At 39.6% G+C, this 15,200-nt stretch overlaps 1 protein-coding gene across 3 annotated transcripts in view; it reads left to right on the top strand.

Annotated features, from left to right (window-relative positions):
- The window catches only part of LOC138972355 (uncharacterized), a 67,666-nt gene that overhangs the window by 33,098 nt on the left and 19,368 nt on the right, over positions 1-15,200 (top strand). For 2 of the 3 annotated variants that reach the window (XM_070345029.1, XM_070345028.1), the window contains exons 4-7: positions 1,621-1,801; positions 5,909-6,016; positions 10,183-10,299; positions 13,977-14,096. In XM_070345029.1, the coding sequence (XP_070201130.1) occupies positions 1,621-1,801; positions 5,909-6,016; positions 10,183-10,299; positions 13,977-14,096 (526 nt within the window). The remainder of the gene's footprint in view (positions 1-1,620; positions 1,802-5,908; positions 6,017-10,182; positions 10,300-13,976; positions 14,097-15,200) is intronic. The other variant, XM_070345030.1, reaches the window with a different exon arrangement.

The raw sequence follows: 15,200 nt of genomic DNA, 5'->3' as shown, positions 1-15,200 counted from the left end.
CTTTTCTTTTTTCTGCCTTCTTGCTCATTCACCTGTATTTTTTCCAAAAATCTCTTCCCTTGCCGCTTGTCTCGCGATTCATGTATAGTTTAATCTGTTAGTGTTCTGATGTAAGTCCAGCAGTAGATAGGTTAAGCCTATTTTAACATACTGGAAACTGGTAATCTTCCAGTAGGTATTAATTTAGTTTTACTAAAGCCTGCTGGGACACAAGTAATGGGTTAGTGCATTTGTAAACAGGAATCGCTTGACAAGTGGCCCCCTTCATCCCCCCCCCTTCCTCGTCCTGATATGGCTCTACGTAGTCGGCTGGACGTTAAGCAACAAATAAACAAACAAACAAATTCTCTGGACCTTACAGGTCCCAAGTAACACATGGGAAAACGATTAACTCGCCTAGTGCGAAAGTGTTGCATAGAAATATAGAAGGAAACTAAAATCTGGGTGCCCAAAAGTGTCAGCTTAGAATGACCTACTTTCGCTGCTCAACGCACGGGCAATGCATACTCTCGTGTACAGTGTACTGTGACAAGGCTCATAAAGAGAAAATAAGAGATACCTCCCAAAAATGTATGTGCACTGCACTTTTTTTTCACATTTATAAACAGATGATCAGTGTGTGTATGTGTGTGTTCAGTTGTGTGTGTGCGTGTGTGTGTGTGTCAGTTCAAGGGGTGTGTGTGTGTGTGTCACTGTGTGCCCGTGTGTGTGTGTGTGTGTGTGACGGTCAGTCAGTGTCAGTCACAGTGTGTGTGTGTGCATGTGTGTGTGCCGTGTGCAGTGACTGTGTGAATGTGTGTGTGACAGTGTGTGTGTGTGTGTGTGTGTGTGTGTGTGTATGATGTATGTGCAGTGTGTATGTGTGTATATATATATGTGTGTCAGTATTTGTGTGTGTGTGTGTGTGTGTGTATGTGTGTGTGTATGTGTGTGTGTGTGTGTGTGTGTGACCGTGCTGAGAGAGAAACTAGAGAGAGAGAGGGAGCCGATAATCGTCTGATTCTGCAGACTCGCCGAGAGGCGGCCGGGGTTCGGCACCAGGCTGATTAAAAGTAAAACGCAGAATAATCCATCAAAACAACACTCTAACATCAAGTTTTAGAAACCAGAAAAAACTGCTGAAACGCGTTTAACACGACGTGAATCGTCGTGCGTTAACGTAGCGAAAACGTCCAAAACGCAGACACCAAAACTCGATGTTTTACCGTGTTTTGCACCCCGCTAAAATCCCAGGGATTTTATTGCGTTACGGCAGTTTTTCTAACTTGATGTGAATCGCACAGGTATAATGCCACAAAATTCAGTTGATTAACTTCATGTTTCATGTTATATGCCACGTTATAGTGCCAAAACGTGACTTTTCGCCCAGTGCTCTCTCTCTCTCTCTCTCTCTCTCTCTCTCTCTCTCTCTCTCTCTCTCTCTCTCTCTCTCTCTTTCTCTCTTTCTCTCTCTCTGTGTTCAAAAACAAATTCACACACACACACATACATACATACACACACACACGCACACACACACACACACACACACACACACACACACACACACACACACACACACACACACACACACAAACACGAGCACGGTAATCCAGAATAAAAGGGCTGACAATGTTGCAGATTGAAACGCAAGAAAAGGGATCGCTTTCCAAAGAAAGTTTTGTGGCGAACACAACTGCATACGTAAGAGGAACGTGTTCGACTCGCAATCTACCGATGCCCACAGTCGCAGGAACCTACACTTACGATGTGATTGTCAACCCCGGGATCACACGGTTGACAGGACCAAGTCTTGAAATAAGTAATAACCCGAGGACCGTGTGTGTGGCTGTATGGGGTTGGGGGGGAGGGGTTGTGGGGTGTATGGAGGGGGTTAATATGACTCTTGAAATAACATTTTCCAAGAATCTGTGTGCGCGTTTAACCAAGTGAGCTTTAAACAGCCATTGTTGAAAATGTACTAAATGTGAGTGTAATTTGAAGCTTTAATTTTTCTTAATGCCTGCTTATTCAAACATTGTCTGTTTCGTCGGACAGGGTAAATCTCTAATATTAAAACTCGTTTGTGCATATCGCATAACATCAGAACCAATATTTGAAACGACTTAAGGTTCCCTGTGATGATTACGACATGTGTTAGCACAAAACACTGGGGAAGTTTGAAGGCAATATGTAAAGGAGTTACTGAAATATACCGTGTTGTGTCTCATAACCCGCTAAAACGGCTTCAAAAACTGCCTTGCATGCCTTCTGAGAGGATTGACACCAATACCGCTCAGCATGCCATAGCGTCCATGTTAGACAAAATATGTGAACAAAACTGTTTTGAATGCTGATTTGATTGTTCTGTCTAATGGCATGAACAAATTGTTTGGGTTTTGTGTTTCTGATTTGTGTCGATTTTAAGGCTGGCACCTTGATTATGCGAATTTGATTGTGGGGTGTGTGTTGTAGTTTCCACTGTATAGACACTACGTCATGTAAATGCAATCTGTTGTCTGAATAGGGTAGGGGACTAAATTGCGTTTTCAGTTATATAATTAGTTATACATGATCAATCAACATCCTCATCAGAACGATCTGCCCTTGATCGCATCTGCCTAGTTTTTTTTTATGACGGGTAGTATAGGCTGTGTCAGCAATGTCCAGAGAGCAGCAAGTCAACCTCATCAGGCTGCGTACTGGCCACAACAGGCTCAATGCTCACATGAACCGAAAGTTCAAGCTGGCGCCATCACCAACCTGTGCCTGCGGTCAAGAGGACCAAACAGCGGAACACATCTTACAGCGATGTCCCTTACTAGATGAGGAACGAAAAGAAGTGTGGCCGTCACCAACTCCCTTGCAGACCAAACTATACGGCAGTCGACAGGAGTTGGAGAAAACGACAACATTTATCACCAGTGCTGGACTGATTGTGTAACCTCTGCGAACGCCAAGAAGAAGAAGAAGAGAACGATCTGCCCTTGATCGCATCTGCCTAGTTACATTTAGTCAAGTTTTGACTAAATGTTTTAACATAGGAGGGGAATCGAGACGAGGGTCGTGGTGTATGTGTGTGTGTGTGTGTGTGTGTGTGAGTGTGTGTGTGTGTGTGTGTGTGGTGTGTGTGTGTGTGTGTGTGTGTGTGTGTGTGTGTGTGTGTGTGTGTGTGTGTGTAGAGCAATTCAGAGTAAACTACTGGACCGATCTTTATGAAATTGTACATGAGAGTTCCGGGGTATGATATCCCCAGATATGTTTTTCATTTTTTTGATAAATGTCTTTGATGACGTCATATCCAGCTTTTTGTAAAAGTTGAGGCGGCACTGTCATGTTTCAATAAAATTGATTGAAATTTTGGCCAAGCAATCTTCGACGAAGGCTGGATTTTGGTATTGCATTTCAGCTTGGAGGTTAATTAATGACTTTGGTCATTACAAATCTGAAAATTGGAATTAACATTGTTTTTGTATAAAACGATCCCAAATTACGTTTATCTTATTTTTCATCAATTTCTGATTCCAAAAACATTAACAGCTATTGTGTTTTCAGCGTAGCAAGAGGGCCCGATATTTGGACAAGACAAGTATAATGCCGACGAGTCAAAGACGAGTCGCATTATACTTGTTCGAGTCTAAATATCGGACCCTATTGCTACGATGAAAACACAATAGCGTTTATATAGCTATTCTGACATTAAATTCTGTGTTAAAATCATGTTTTTGTCAGCAACAAGTACCAGAATGGTCCATGTCGCTGATTGCATACGACGGTTCCCTTTCCGCATGAAGCCACGGACATAACCGAACATTGAAAAACCCACGGATGTATTACGAAGAAAACTCGAGATAACCGGATGTTTAGCATTACGTCAATATGCTAGGAATCATATGACGTCATGACGTATCATGCTTGCCTACGTAGATTGTATGTTCAAAAGTCTGACTTCTGTTGGGAATTCGCGTGGTGAAGACTGCGGTAAATCTGTAGATGATAAGAGAACAAGGATTGTCTCAGAAGAAACGACTAAATGTTTCAGACCGGTAACTTCATTTCAACATTGCACTATACTGTTAAACATTGGAGAGATCGTCTGCTAGAATCAGAGATAGGTCGCTTCAGATTGCAGCTTCTGGAAATTTGCAAGGTTTGTTGCCTGTTAAAGAACTAGATTTTACACGTAATGTATGTCATGTACAGTAAGCAACAACAAAAACACACACAAAGCAAATAGCATCGGCTGTCGACCAGTCACAGAAACAAACCTGGCCAGGTATGCGTGTACTCCATACACGTGGAAGAAACCGGAACCATGCGTCTTTGTTATCGACAATATGCTTTTGGATATTGAGTAAAATGGCCGACTTCCGCCGCATTATGCTTTGATGATCGGAAGAGACCATCCAATCACAGCCCCCGAATTCCCCCACGTGTTCATCAGAATAGCTATATATACATATGTTATATTCGGATTAAAAACAAGCTCTCAAAAATAAAAATATAAAGATTATGATTAAAATAAAATTTCCGAAATTTATTTAAAAACAATTTCATCTTATTCCTTGTCGGTTCCTGATTCCAAAAAACATATAGATATGAAATGTTTGGATTACAAACACGCTCAGAAAGATAAAACGAAGAGAGGTACAGAACAGCGTGCTATGCAGCACAGCGCAACCACTACCGCGCTAAACAGGCTCGTCAATTTCACTGCGTTTTGCACGAGCGGCGGACTACGCTCATTGCGAAAAAATGCAGTGCGTTCAGTTTCATTCTGTGAGTTCCACAGCTTGACTAAATGTAGTAATTTCGCCTTACGCGACTTTTTTTTATGACGGGTAGTATATAGGCTGTAATTTGTACATAAACATGAGCATGTGAATGTTGTTGTCTTTGTACATAGAGCACCTGGCGTCGCAATGTTATAACTCAATGTCTAAATTAAACTTTTAATTCATAAACTAGCTATTCCATTTTAAAGATGCTTGGTTGCCTCGCCAAATACTTATGTCTATCCGTACTGAATGACGATAAAAACCAAAACGTTTGTTTTTCAGCTATAGTGTCGACACTTGTTTGTTTTTCAGCTATAGTGTCGACACTTGTTTGTTTTTCAGCTATAGTGTCGACACTTGTTTGTTTTTCAGCTATAGTGTCGACACTTGTTTGTTTTTCAGCTATAGTGTCGACACTTGTTTGTTTTTCAGCTATAGTGTCGACACTTGTTTCAAAATGAGTCGCTTTTTGAAAGCTTTTTTTTTTAAGTCGATAACGTGGACATCCGGAGGCAGAGGGAGAGGTTCTGGCGGTATAAGTTGCGTACCAACTATCCTGAGGGCCTGAATGTGTTTGACTGAAATGTATAAGCCTACTCAGGATAGGTGTTGCGCGATTTGTATCGCTTGGGGCTTGCCTGTGCCTTTGGATGTCTACCTTTCCTTTCTTGGAAATGCTTAAGGGATCGATGAAAATGCAGTTTGTTTCCTGAAAGTGTGTGTGTGTGTGTGTGTGTGTGTGTGTGTGTGTGTGTGTATGTGTGTGTGTTAGATAGAGAGATGGATAGAGAGAGATAAATAGAGAGAGAGATAACGAAATAGAGAGAGAGAGAGAGAGAGAGAGAGAGAGAGAGAGAGAGAGAGAGAGAGAGAGAGAGAGAGAGAGAGAGAGAGAGAGAGAGAGAGAGAACGAAACTTATGACGTTTGGCTGTGACGTTTACATGACGATTTTTTCTTTTTTTAATCAAGAATTTTACGTCATTGGTCATTGTTTACTTACATTCTCATTCATTTCACTGAAGAAGGGCGTGGCCCGAAAGTCTTTGGAACTTGGTGTTTACTGTGTTTTTTTCTAATTAAGCTTTTTTTTTGTGACAGTTATTTCTTTATCATGGCATTTTTACCCGTGAGCACACTTTGTGTTTCCTAGAGTGCCCGACTAACAAGTGGCGATGCGGCAACAACCATTGTATCTGGAAAGACTGGCGCTGTGATGGGGAGGTTCACTGTGGTGATGGTAGTGATGAGCAAAACTGTGGTGTGTATACGCAGGGGTGAACGAGGGGGAGGGGGGTGCACTAGGTGAACGTGCCTTCTCTGCTAAAACAAACAAGTCGCGTAAGGCGAAAATACAATATTTAGTCAAGTAGCTGTCGAACTCACAGAATGAAACTGAACGCAACGCAACGCAGCAAGACCGTATACTCGTAGCATCGTCACTCCACCGCCTGTGGCAAAGGCAGTGCACGTGGAATTGACAAGAAGAGCGGGGTAGTGGTTACGCTATGCTGCATAGCACGCTTTTCTGTACCTCTCTTCGTTTTAACTTTCTGAGCGTGTTTTTAATCCAAACATATCATATCTATATATTTTTGGAATCAGGAACCGACAAGGAATAAGATGAAAGTGTTTTTAAATTGATTTCGAAAAAAAAAATTTGATAATAATTTTTATATATTTAATTTTCAGAGCTTGTTTTTAATCCGAATATAACATATTTATATGTTTTTGGAATCAGCAAATGATGGAGAATAAGATAAACGTAAATTTGGATCGTTTTATAAATTTTTATTTTTTTTTACAATTTTCAGATTTTTAATGACCAAAGTCATTAATTAATTTTTAAGCCACCAAGCTGAAATGCAATACCGAACCCCGGGCTTCGTCGAAGAGTACTTGACCAAAATTTCAACCAATTTGGTTGAAAAATGAGGGCGTGACAGTGCCGCCTCAACTTTCACGAAAAGCCGGATATGACGTCATACCCAGGAACTCTCATGTCAAATTTCATAAAGATCGGTCCAGTAGTTTAGTCTGAATCGCTCTACACACACACACACACACGCACGCACACACACACATACGCACATACACCACGACCCTCGTTTCGATTCCCCCTCGATGTTAAAATATTTAGTCAAAACTTGACTAAATATAACAAGTCGCGTAAGGCGAAAATACAATATTTAGTCAAGTAGCTGCCATTTTTCAGCAAGACCGTATACTCGTAGCATCGTCAGTCCACCGCTCATGGCAAAGGCAGTGAAATTGACAAGAAGAGCGGGGTAGTAGTTGCGCTAAGAAGGATAGCACGCTTTTCTGTACCTCTCTTTGTTTTAACTTTCTGAGCGTGTTTTTAATCCAAACATATCATATCTATATGTTTTTGGAATCAGGAACCGACAAGGAATAAGATGAAAGTGTTTTTAAATTGATTTGGACAATTTAATTTTGATAATAATTATGTTTTGGGAATCAGCAAATGATGGAGAATAAGATAAACGTAAATTTGGATCGTTTTATAAATTTTTATTTTTTTTTACAATTTTCAGATTTTTAATGACCAAAGTCATTAATTAATTTTTAAGCCACCAAGCTGAAATGCAATACCGAACCCCGGGCTTCGTCGAAGATTACTTGACCAAAATTTGAACCAATTTGGTTGAAAAATGAGGGCGTGACAGTGCCGCCTCAACTTTCACGAAAAGCCGGATATGACGTCATCAAAGACATTTATCCAAAAAATGAAAAAAACGTTCGGGGATTTCATACCCAGGAACTCTCATGTCAAATTTCATAAAGATCGGTCCAGTAGTTTAGTCTGAATCGCTCTACACACACACACACACACACGCACGCACACACACACATACGCACATACACCACGACCCTCGTTTCGATTCCCCCTCGATGTTAAAATATTTAGTCAAAACTTGACTAAATATAAAAAGTAAGAGATACAAAATTTGATCCCGCACCATTTGATAAGCTCAGATGGCATCAGATTATGAAAGCACCATTTTGCACCTTCGGATAGTTCCATTTACTGGGGAGGGGTGTGTGTGTGTGTGTGTGTGTGTGTGTGTGTGTGTGTGTGTGTGTGTGTGTGTGTGTGTGTATGTGTGTGTGTATGTGTGCGTGCGTCCGTGCGTACGTGCGTGTGTTTGTGCGTTTGTCGGTGTAGTGAATGTGTGTGCATGGTTGTGTGTGTGCATATGTGTGTGTGTGTGTGTGTGTTTGTGTGTGTGTGTGTGTGCGTGTGTGTGTGTGTATGTGTGTGTGTGTGTGTGTGTGTGTGTGTGTGTGTGTACATTCAGGTTGTTCACAGAAAAGTTAAATAGGTTCCTGAAATCTCATATTTTTTTCAAATCTGTTTTTCTTTTTTTGAACACACACACCTAATCTCCTGTAACATACAGGGTGACCTTAAAAATGCCACGCACAACAATGTCAATAATCCACATGTGTTTACCAAATTGCTTCATATTAGGTATGCATTGACTTCAGCCTATGTATGACCTGTCCACACAGTGGCAACTGTGTAGATGCAAGGATCTGACTTTTGTGCGATTTCAAAACAAGTTTCTAAATTCGGGAGTCGACTCAATAGAACGAGGTTTGACATTGAATTAACTTATTTTAAATCCTTTAACTGCAGTCTCCCTCCACTGCAAGCTGTAAGGAGGAAAGGAAGACATGGAGAAGACGGCATCATTCGTCTCGCTGTCCGGGCTGACAATATAACTAGTGTGATCGACAAGAAGAAGAAGAAGAAGAAGGGGAAGAAGGGGAAGAAGGGGAAGAAGGAATCCTTCAGACTTTAACCTTTTTATATTTAGTCAAGTTTTGACTAAATATTTTAACATCGAGGGGGAATCGAAACGAGGGTCGTGGTGTATGTGCGTGTGTGTGTGTGTCTGTGTGTCTGTGTGTGTGTGTAGAGCGATTCAGACTAAACTACTGGACCGATCTTTATGAAATTTGACATGAGAGTTCCTGGGTATGAAATCCCCGAATGTTTTTTTCATTTTTTTGATAAATGTCTTTGATGACGTCATATCCGGCTTTTCGTGAAAGTTGAGGCGGCACTGTCACGCCCTCATTTTTCAACCAAATTGGTTGAAATTTTGGTCAAGTACTCTTCGACGAAGCCCGGGGTTCGGTATTGCATTTCAGCTTGGTGGCTTAAAAATTAATTAATGACTTTGGTCATTAAAAATCTGAAAATTGTAAAAAAAAATAAAAATTTATAAAACGATCCACATTTACGTTTATCTTATTCTCCATCATTTTCTGATTCCAAAAACATATAAATATGTTATATTCGGATTAAAAACAAGCTCTGAAAATTAAATATATAAAAATTATTATCAAAAATTTTTTTTCGAAATCAATTTAAAAACACTATCATCTTATTCCTTGTCGGTTCCTGATTCCAAAAATATATAGATATGATATGTTTGGATTAAAAACACGCTCAGAAAGTTAAAACGAAGAGAGGTACAGAAAAGCGTGCTATGCAGCATAGCGTAACCACTACCCCGCTCTTCTTGTCAATTTCACTGCCTATGCCGTGAGCGGTGGACCACGAGTATACGGTCTTGCTGCGTTGCATTGCGTTCAGTTTCATTCTGTGAGTTCGACAGCTACTTGACTAAATATTGTATTTTCGCCTTACGCGACTTGTTGATTATTTGAATGTCTGCCGTGTACAAAACACCCCCTTCACCACCAAGATACTCGAAGACCTGAAGAAAGCAGTTACAACAGGTAGTTTCAGGGCAATCCCTTTACACGACAGCGTTGGTGTCATAAACATTAACGGAGGTGTTATTTGGAACACATTTTGAAAGAAGTTCAAAGTCGGACAATTTATCCTACAGACTGGACACTTTGTATAATGTTTGTGCACAAACCGAAGTTCATGCACACTAACTATGGGGATATTAGCTGATCTCAAATGACTGAAACATAACCCCTTTGTAGTGCAGTTATACGTGTGCAATGGAGCGCAACATTCATCAATGACGTGAACGCCATGCCCCCATGCAACATGCCCTGATCCTGTCTGTAATCACTGTATTCAAGTCACTGACCGCATATACTTGGTTATGATATTAGATCATTCGAATAATTCCAGATGTAACAATCTGGCAGGCTTTAATTGGGTTAGTTTGGTTACCGCTCAATTTCAAACCTCGTACTGTTGAGTCGATCCCAGAAATTGGAAACCTTTTTTGAAATGGCAAAAATGTCAAACCATTGAATCTACACAATTGACATTGTGTGCAATGGTCATACATAAGCTGAAGTTACTGTACACTAAATATGAAGTTATTCGGTTTACAGAAGGAGAATTGTTTGACTCATTGCTGATATTTTCTCCTGAAAACCTGTTGACAGTGTTTATATAAATTTTGCTAGCGAATTGGACGTGTTCTCCGACTTGGTGGAAGTGTGGCAACAACAGGTGTATCTGGAACGCCGATCGCTGTGATGGGAACATCCACTGTGCTGATGGCAGTGACGAAGACAACTGTGGTATGTAGCGATCGGATACGAGAACAGCAATGTGTGTGTGTGTCTCTCTGTCTCAAGTCTGTTGTGTTGTAGTATCGCTGGTTACAGATATGTTTTTTGGGGGAGGGGAATGGGGTGCGTGTGTGTGTTTGTTTGGGAGGGGAGCTGTGTGTGTGTGTGTGTGTGTGTGTGTGTGTGTGTGTGTGTGTGTGTGTGTGACTGTGTGTGACTATGTGTGCGTGTGTGTGTGACTGTGTGTGTGGGTGTGTGGGTGGGTGGGTGTGAGAGAGAGAGAGAGCGAGAAAGAGAGGTAGAGAGAGAGAGCAAGAGAGAGAACTATAGAGAAAGGGAGAGAGAGAAAGAGAGAGAGAAAGAGAAGGAGAGATAATGAGAATGAGAGAGATAGAGAGAGATAGTAAAAGAAATAGAGAGATTGAGAGAGAGAGAAAGAGAGATAGAGAGAGTGGATAGATGGATGGTTTAATCATTAAGGCCAAAGCCCCATATTAAGGGGTGTGACACGAAGACCAAACATATACATAAACATAAATACATAAATAACATCAAACATCACTATGTCATAATTAACAATACAGCAGTTCAGTATGGATGTACACACATGCATACTCTAATCTAACATACACACTCCAGCTGAAAACAGATCGCCCCACTGTCTCAGATCTGGTCAGGGTGTCACGTGGGCTAAGCCCTCCCTTGGTCACATAGCAACCATCAACACCCTGACTGTACATAATGTGATTAATCCTGATCAGGTTGGATATATTAAAGGGAGGCAAGTTTCATCTTTGTTAAGATTGATTGATGACGTCATAGATCAAATGAATGTGCAAGATAAACGAGGTCTTTTGGTCACCATCGACATGTTTCATGCATTTGATTGTATTTCAAAAGACTTTATGATAAATGTTTTTAAAAAATGTGGCTTTGGCCCGGAGTTTGTAACTTGGGTCGAAGTTTTGATGAAAGATGCCAAGAGTTGTGTTAATTATGCAGGCTGGTTGTCTGAGTATTGTCCAGTGGAGTCTGGAATCCGTCAGGGATGTCCATTCTCGCCTTTAGCCTTTGTTTTGGCAATTGAGTTAGTAGCCATTAAGATTAGGCAGAATAAGAATGTTAACGGTATTTCGAATTTGAATTGTTTAAATGATAGGTTTTGGGATGATATGTTAAAAATTGTTTTGTATGCTGACGATGTAACGTTATTTTTGAAAAGCGAAACGGATTTAAAACATGCCTTATTGATTTTTGATTCTTTTTACTACGTTTCCGGATTAAAGTTGAATCTGTCGAAATGTGAAGCCATGTGGCTAGGAAGTCAAAAACATTGTCAAGACACCTTTTATGATTTCAATTGGAAGAAAAAATTAAAGATTTTGGGAATTTATTTTTGTAATGACATATTAGCCTCTGACGTTGAGGAAAACTGGACAGAGCGAATTACGTCTGTTAAGCGCTTGATTGCGGCATGGGAGAAAAGAAATTTGAGTATCATGGGTAAAATTATTGTAATAAAAACGTTCTTGATTTCCCAATTTGTTTATTTTATGCAGGCATTTGTGATCCCTGATAAAGTATTAGCAGAAGTTAATAGACTTTTGTTTAGATTTTTGTGGAAAAAGAAAGAAAATAATAAAAAGGCATTTGAAAAGGTTAAAAGGATAATATTGTGTAGTGATGTCGAAAATGGTGGTTTAAATATGATTGATTTGAAACACATGCAGGCATCATTTTTATTACAATGGGCTGTCAGACTGACATCCCGCAAAGTCACGGATAAGTGGAAATGTGTTCCAAAGTCAGTGTTTTCAATGTACGGCTCAAATTGTGAATGTTTTTATTCAAATGTTAATTTTCGGAGACTAAAGGGGAGTGAACTTGTCAAATCCAAATTTTGGAAAATTGTTTTGAAAACCTGGCTTGATAACAACGTAGGTTTATGTATTGATGATAATTTATTTAATCCGCTTTTATGGAATAACCAATGTTTTGCTTATGCCGGAAATGTACTGTATTTTGAAGATTGGGCGAGAAAGGGTCTTAATAGCGTACATGATGTTTTATACAGAAACGAATTTGTTTCCTATCAGTTCATTTGTGATGTTTTAGGAAAATCCCCACGGAGAATTTTGGAATATAACATGGTTCGTGCTGTTGTTCTGAAAGTAAAGCACAAGACGATGCACGGAAAGAAAGAAATTGATTTGATGGATATCCCCTTATATCGTGGTAAGAAAGTACATAGTGCACAACAGTTTAGAAAAGAATTAGTAAGTATGAAAGTTGTTGAACCTTGTGCAATTGGCTTTTGGAGGAGGAAATTTAATTATGAAATTAATAAGAAAGATTGGCTGACTAGTTTTGAATCGGTTAAAGAAACAAGGTTGCGTGTATTACAGTGGAAATTACTTCACAATATTTATCCCACAAACATTATGTTATGTAAAATGAAAGTTGTGGAGGACAATGTCTGTTCATATTGTAGTAATAGCGTTGATTATATAGAACACTTTTTTCTCTTTTGCCCAGTGGTGATTGAGTTTTGGAAACAGATATAATTTTATATTTGGGTACATCTGGATAAACAAATAGAGTTAACAGTGCACGAAATTATGTTTGGTGTTAAAAATCGAAAAATGCAAGTAACTCTGTTGAAAGAATTGAACCGTATAATTTTGGTTGCTAAACTGTGCATAAGTATTTATAAAAAAAACAAAGGCTTCAATGCCTCTTTTTGTTTTATTCGAAAAGCAATTTCAGATCAGAAATATAAAATTATGACTTTTATTCCTCTTTTTTATTTCTTTTATTTTTCTATTCTTATTTCTTTTATTTTTTTCTCTTTCTCTTCTCATTTCCAGATACGGACCCAAAGTTACACCAAGATGTATATAGTGGATGTCATACTGTGTTTTTTGTGTGTGTATAATTATAATGATATGCATTTTAAATATATATTTCAACAGAAAAAAAAGCTATGGTTTAAGCAAACAGTAACACAATCTTGGGGCAACCTAGGAAAATTGTACAAGTAAGAACCTAGTTTTTCCTTAATTTTGATACTATATACTTTTTGAGTGGTAAATGTTGAAGGATGAAAGAAAATATATTGTGAGTGGACGGATGCATGTTATTCATTAAAAGCCCCACAATGATGTGCTTGGCAAAAAAAAAAAAAAAAAAAAAAAAAAAAACACCCTGACTGCTCGTTGTTTGAAGTTGGACTTTTCATTATGAATTAATTTTAGAAAAGGTGCCAGTGCCTTTCACGACATCAATTCTTTAAAAACAAATCTGCCACGTAACACAGAGAGCCCCAGTCTGGTCGTTGTTGGTAAATGACCAAGTGGCGGAATGGTGTTATCCCGTGGATATACAAGCCTGACCAGATCGGAGACAGGGAGCGAACTGCTTTCACGAGGAGGTCAAAAAGAAAAACGCCTCGTGAAAAGGTTCAAGGTTCAGCTGCAATGAACGATCTTTCTTTTGCACCATCTGGTACAGATCGAACGGACATATTTTTCAACAAGGGACTGCATTCTCTGAGCTGCGTCATCATGCGCAATCCTAAACAGAAAGTATTACCATGCGTGCAATTATATGGTGAGTCATTGTAAAGCCTCCAGTCATTTATCAATGCGTATCAGAACAAACAGTTTTTTGTGTGTGTATTTTTTCAGAACAGTGGACATGTCCAAATAACAGGTGGAAATGCAGGGACAATACTCTTTGCATATGGATATCTGGTCGGTGTGATGGAAAGTACAACTGTCGTGATCGCAGTGATGAGGAAAATTGCGGTATTTATACCTTCTGTCTTGCTGTCTGTCTGCATTTCGTGTCCATCTCTCTGTATCTATCCTTGTCTGTCTGTAGTTCAAGTGTGTCTGTCCATCTTTCACACTGTAATGGATTGAAAAGCTGCAGGGAAACGATGTATCACACACACACACACACACCTCACATACACACATAAACACACACACACACACACACATACACACACACACACACACACACACACACACACACATACACACACAGATCTGACTCCGACCTGTCTCACGCATGTTCGTTCCCTTTCATATATAAATGGTAATCCAAACACATAAATTATTAAAACTAAGTTTTTCAATCCACAATGAACATATAAATCACGGGAATATACACTTTTAAACACAATGTTTACATATCAAATATTCACGAATAGAACAATCAACGTTGACCGATATAACTACACGAAGACGCTCACATAGCACTCACAAAATGCAGCCCGACGATGATGTCGACGACAAATACACAGTAATAATGAATACGAAGTCTGGTCACAAATATGCCTCACGCGGCATATTACCAACGGCTACACGTCCGAAGAAAACTATGTAGAATATAGATGACATCCAGACTTGACAATGCAAGAACACTACAGGGCGGTCTGGCCATATGCTAGCACCAGTCTCCCTCGTAGTGACGGCACAACCCTCCGGCTGCCTGCGTCATCACCTCCAGGCACTAAAACAAACTAGAAGACTAAAATTACTATGCTCCCACAAATACAATACAGTGGACGCCGCTTATTAAAACCACGGTTAATAGAGCCAGCCGCTTATAAAAGCCGATTTCAGACGGTCCGGATTTATCACTATATCTTATGTATTAGAAAAAGTCGGTTAATAAAACTAACCCGCCGCTTATATATATTAAAGCCAGTTTTCTCAGAGAAATCACGTAGTTTGTGACTAAAACTCACATTATCTTGTTCTGATGTGGAAGACGACCAACAAACAAACACTCATAAAATCGTTCTTCTCTGCCGAGTAATGATTCGTGAAATTATTGATGTACCGAAGTGATCAACGTACACGTACATGTACATAATTAAAACAAAAGTTCCACATCCTTCG

This window comes from Littorina saxatilis, linkage group LG8 (assembly GCF_037325665.1).
Source record: "Littorina saxatilis isolate snail1 linkage group LG8, US_GU_Lsax_2.0, whole genome shotgun sequence".
Taxonomy (NCBI): Eukaryota; Metazoa; Mollusca; class Gastropoda; order Littorinimorpha; family Littorinidae; genus Littorina; species Littorina saxatilis.
Note: the sequence above shows the minus strand (reverse complement) of the source record. Positions and strands in the feature narration are given on the sequence as shown.